A 4607-nucleotide genomic window follows, 5' to 3' on the forward strand; every position below is an offset into this window, starting at 1 on the left:
GATTTTATTTTTATATTTTCAGTTTTCATTTTAATTTTAGTTTGTTCTAGTAATTTTATGTACTTTTGTCATTTGTACATGTAAATGTTTTATATATTTTTACAAATATTTCTACTTTAATTTAGTTTTAGTAATTGTAGTACTTCAACTTCAACTTATTTTATTTGAGTTTGTTGCCAAGGCAGTATTTAATTTTTTTTAAGCTGAAGTCTAATATTTTTATTTTATTTTATTTCAGCTTTATTGATATTATGATATAATTTTATTTGTATATTTTCAGTTTTAATTTTAATTTTAGCAATTTTATGTTTTATTTTGATCCATTTTTATATTTATTATGCTTTTATATATTTCTATTTAACTTTATATTTATTTCAGTTATACTTTTAGTAATTTTAGTACTTCAACTTCAACTTATTTTATTTCAGTTGCCAAGACATTTCTATTTTGAAATTGTATCTAATTTTTATCTAATATTTTATTTTAGCATTATTTAAGTTTTATTTTAAGCTTCATTTCAATTAGTTTATTTTTAATTTATAATAAGTCTTAGTATTAGTTAACAACAAAAGCACTGATTTGTAAGTAGCTTATATTCGGTGTGTATTTCTCCCATCTCCATTTTTGGTAGCCGTGTGTGGGTGTGTGTTAAAGCCCAGTAAAAAATGAGTCCCGCTCGCACCGGATGCCCGAATCCACCTCCAGCCACCCACCCAGCCATGTGTGACTCCTGCTCCAGATCACAAGCCCTGAGTCTGGGGAGGGAGGCAGGAAAAAAGGGGGTTTCTGGAGGGCCTGGCAGCGGGCCACGCTCTGGCTGCACTTGAAACGGGCCGCACACTTTTTGGCCGCTGTGCATAATTTGCTTCCTCTCTGATGGCTCTCCCTCCCCTTCAGTCTGGAAGTCTGCAGGCAATCGGCGAGCGTTTATTAGACCATGGGGAGAGAGAACGAGAGAGAGAGAGAGAGAGAGAGAGAGTTTTTTATTTTTACTTTTAAACATCTCTTTAATCACCAGAAAACATTAATCAGTTTATATATATATATATATATATATATATATATTTTTTGGCTATTGCTACAAATATACCCCAGCGACTTGAGACTGGTTTTGTGCTCCAGGGTCACATTTATATGTGTGTTTGTATAGTTTTAGTTGTAGTTTTTATTTTAGCAAATTTAATGCTTCAATGTTTCCATACTAAGAGTCATTACAGAAACACTTTCCCAAGTCAGCTCTTCTCACCTAGAAATGATTATTCTGTCATTATTTACTCACCAAACCCGTATGCACCTCATTTTACCATGGATGACAGAAATAGATTAGTAGAGCTGCTCCAATTGGCAATAATCCATTAATCAAATAATCAAATCTTCATAATGCATCTTCAGAGTAACATATTTAAATATATGATAATGGGGGTAGGGAATTTAAATATCCATCTGTTTTTTTGCACAGATGTATTGTATGACTGGAAAATAGTGTATATATAGAGTTATGTGAACTACTGTTATAATTTTAGTACTTCAACTTCAACTTATTTTATTTCAGTTGCCAAGACATTTCTATTTTGAAATTGTATCTAATTTTTATCTAATATTTTATTTTAGCATTATTTAAGTTTTATTTTAAGCTTCATTTCAATTAGTTTATTTTTAATTTATAATAAGTCTTAGTATTAGTTAACAACAAAAGCACTGATTTGTAAGTAGCTTATATTCGGTGTGTATTTCTCCCATCTCCATTTTTGGTAGCCGTGTGTGGGTGTGTGTTAAAGCCCAGTAAAAAATGAGTCCCGCTCGCACCGGATGCCCGAATCCACCTCCAGCCACCCACCCAGCCATGTGTGACTCCTGCTCCAGATCACAAACCCTGAGTCTCGGATCCTTTTATGGAGCATTTAGTCCTATTTAGATCCAAACAGGTTTGGAACAAAATGAGGGAGTATTTTCATTTGTAGGTCCCTTTTATTTTAATTGGTAGCCGTGTGTGGGTGTGTGTTAAAGCCCAGTAAAAAATGAGTCCCGCTCGCACCGGATGCCCGAATCCACCTCCAGCCACCCACCCAGCCATGTGTGACTCCTGCTCCAGATCACAAGCCCTGAGTCTGGGGAGGGAGGCAGGAAAAAAGGGGGTTTCTGGAGGGCCTGGCAGCGGGCCACGCTCTGGCTGCACTTGAAACGGGCCGCACACTTTTTGGCCGCTGTGCATAATTTGCTTCCTCTCTGATGGCTCTCCCTCCCCTTCAGTCTGGAAGTCTGCAGGCAATCGGCGAGCGTTTATTAGACCATGGGGAGAGAGAACGAGAGAGAGAGAGAGAGAGAGAGAGAGTTTTTTATTTTTACTTTTAAACATCTCTTTAATCACCAGAAAACATTAATCAGTTTATATATATATATATATATATATATATATAATCAAGACAAATTGTACAGGTATAAAAAAATAGGAAAAGTAAAAAATCTGAGAGAGAGAGAGAGAGAAAGAGAAAGAGAGACTCATACTCAGAGAATGTCTTCTCCTCCTCCTGCTCTTCTCACTCCATTATTCAGTGTCCTCGTGTTTGTCTTGAATAAAGGTCCTTTTTTAAAATTCTACTGATTTTACATACACTACCATTGAAAAGATTTTGAAAAACATTTATACTTTTAGGAAGGATGCATTAAATTGTGACAGTAAATACATTTATAATGTAACAAGGGATTACTATTTCCAATAAATGCTGTTCTTTTTAACTTTCTATTCATCAAAGAATCCTGAAGCAAAAACTTTTTTCAACATTGATAATAATCCGATTTTTTTCTTGAGCAGCAAATCGGCATCTTAGAATGATTTCTGAAGGATCGTGTGACACTCAAGACTGGCGTAATGATGCTGAAAATTCAGCTTTGGTCACAGGAATAAATTATGTTTTACAATATATTCACATAGAAAACAGTTATTTTGAATTGTAATAATATTTCACAATTTTTACTGTATTTGATTAAATGCAGCCTTGGTTAGAAGAAGATTTTCTTTCCAAATCATTAAAAATCCTACTGACCACACACCTTTGAACGCCAGTGTAAATATCATAGTGCATTAATATGGCAATCATTTACTATATTATCATCCGATACCATCACTGTACCACTGTTTTGTAAGAGATGTGAGCATGTGAGTTTAGTGAGCTGGACAGAAAAACTGTAATGCATAAACCGTGTGTGTGTGTGTGTGTGTGTGTGTGTGTTTGTGCAGGTGTGTGTTTATGTCTGTGTTCTCATTAACCATTAATACTATTTCTGTATTTTTAGGGTATTTCTTGGATTTGCTAGTGAAGTAGAGCAGTCATAAAGTCATTTATTGAATATGAATATTTGGTTTTAGATTCTAGGCAGATGCAAACGTCTCCATCCTGGTCGTACGAGCAGTCATACCCTTACCTGGGCCCCATCTCCACCCCAGCGGTTCACTCCACCACACCCATCTCCCCCAGGCCCAGCGCTATACACTGTGAGTTTCACCATGGTGCACGCCTACTTTTTAAAAAATACTATCTATCTATCTATCTATCTATCTATCTATCTACATCTAATCTATAAAATATTTAGAAATTCAAATGTGTATATATGATGGAAAAACTTATGATTTTTTCATATAACAAAAAGGTTTTTAATACTTTTATTTAACAATAGCCCCGTTTTGCACACAAGATTTAGCAACTACAATAAACAGATAACATGTGAGGACTTTTGGAGATGTTTCTGCACAGACAAAAGACAACAGAAATCTCGCACACATCTCCTCTAGAGTTTCAGATCTCAACAGTGTCTCAAACTAAGCTCAAAAGTCTACAATCAAAACTCAATATGATCGCAGTATAAATTAAAACATTTCTCATCCAATGATCTGAGCTGCTCCACATTGATTTCACATGTCTGTACTTGTACTGGACTCATTTGGCCCATTTTTAACTATATAACTAAGCAAATGTTTTGTGTTCCTCTAGGTCCAGATCTGACGGCGTTCACTGACCCTCGTGTCGGTCTAGAGCGTTCCTTCCCATCGCTCCCCTCCCTCCCGGACGGCCGTTTCTCGGACCCACGGGTTCCGTACCCAACCGGAGCGTTCACGTACACGCCCACCCCTGTCACCAACGCCATCGGCATTGGCATGTCAGCCATGACCAGCCCGGCGGGCCGCTACCACACATACTTACCCCCAGCATACCCTGCGGGCTCCTCCCAGGCTCAGGCCGGACCTTTCCAGGCCGGCACGTCCCCATATCACCTTTACTACAGCAGTGCCGCCGGCTCTTACCAGTTCTCCATGATGCCGGGTGGAGGAGGAGGGGGCGAGCGCTCGCCACCGCGCATCTTACCGCCCTGCACCAACGCTTCCACAGGCTCTGCCCTCTTGCACCCCTCTCTGCCCAATCAGAGCGAGGTGGTGGTGGAGGCAGAGGGAAGCCACAGCAGTTCACCAACCAGCATGCCAGTGGAAGCCGTCTGGAGGCCGTATTGACGTTTAAAGCAGTCGTTGACCAATAGGACGAGGGCAGCTGAATGAGGTGGTTTCTGTTTGGACTCAATGGACAGACTTATGTTTTTCACAGAACAGCATGAGA

At 38.4% G+C, this 4607-nt stretch overlaps 1 protein-coding gene across 2 annotated transcripts in view; it reads left to right on the plus strand.

The window, feature by feature from the left end:
* Positions 1–4607, plus strand: part of LOC107653683 (runt-related transcription factor 1-like) — a 39377-nt gene extending 34770 nt beyond the window's left edge. For both annotated transcript variants that reach the window (XM_016440480.1, XM_016440481.1), the window contains exons 5-6: positions 3368–3493; positions 3990–4607. In XM_016440480.1, the coding sequence (XP_016295966.1) occupies positions 3368–3493; positions 3990–4504 (641 nt within the window). In that variant the 3' untranslated portion in view covers positions 4505–4607. The remainder of the gene's footprint in view (positions 1–3367; positions 3494–3989) is intronic.

Source organism: Sinocyclocheilus anshuiensis, unplaced genomic scaffold, assembly GCF_001515605.1.
Source record: "Sinocyclocheilus anshuiensis isolate Anshui unplaced genomic scaffold, SAMN03320099.WGS_v1.1 scaffold175, whole genome shotgun sequence".
NCBI classification, from domain to species: Eukaryota; Metazoa; Chordata; class Actinopteri; order Cypriniformes; family Cyprinidae; genus Sinocyclocheilus; species Sinocyclocheilus anshuiensis.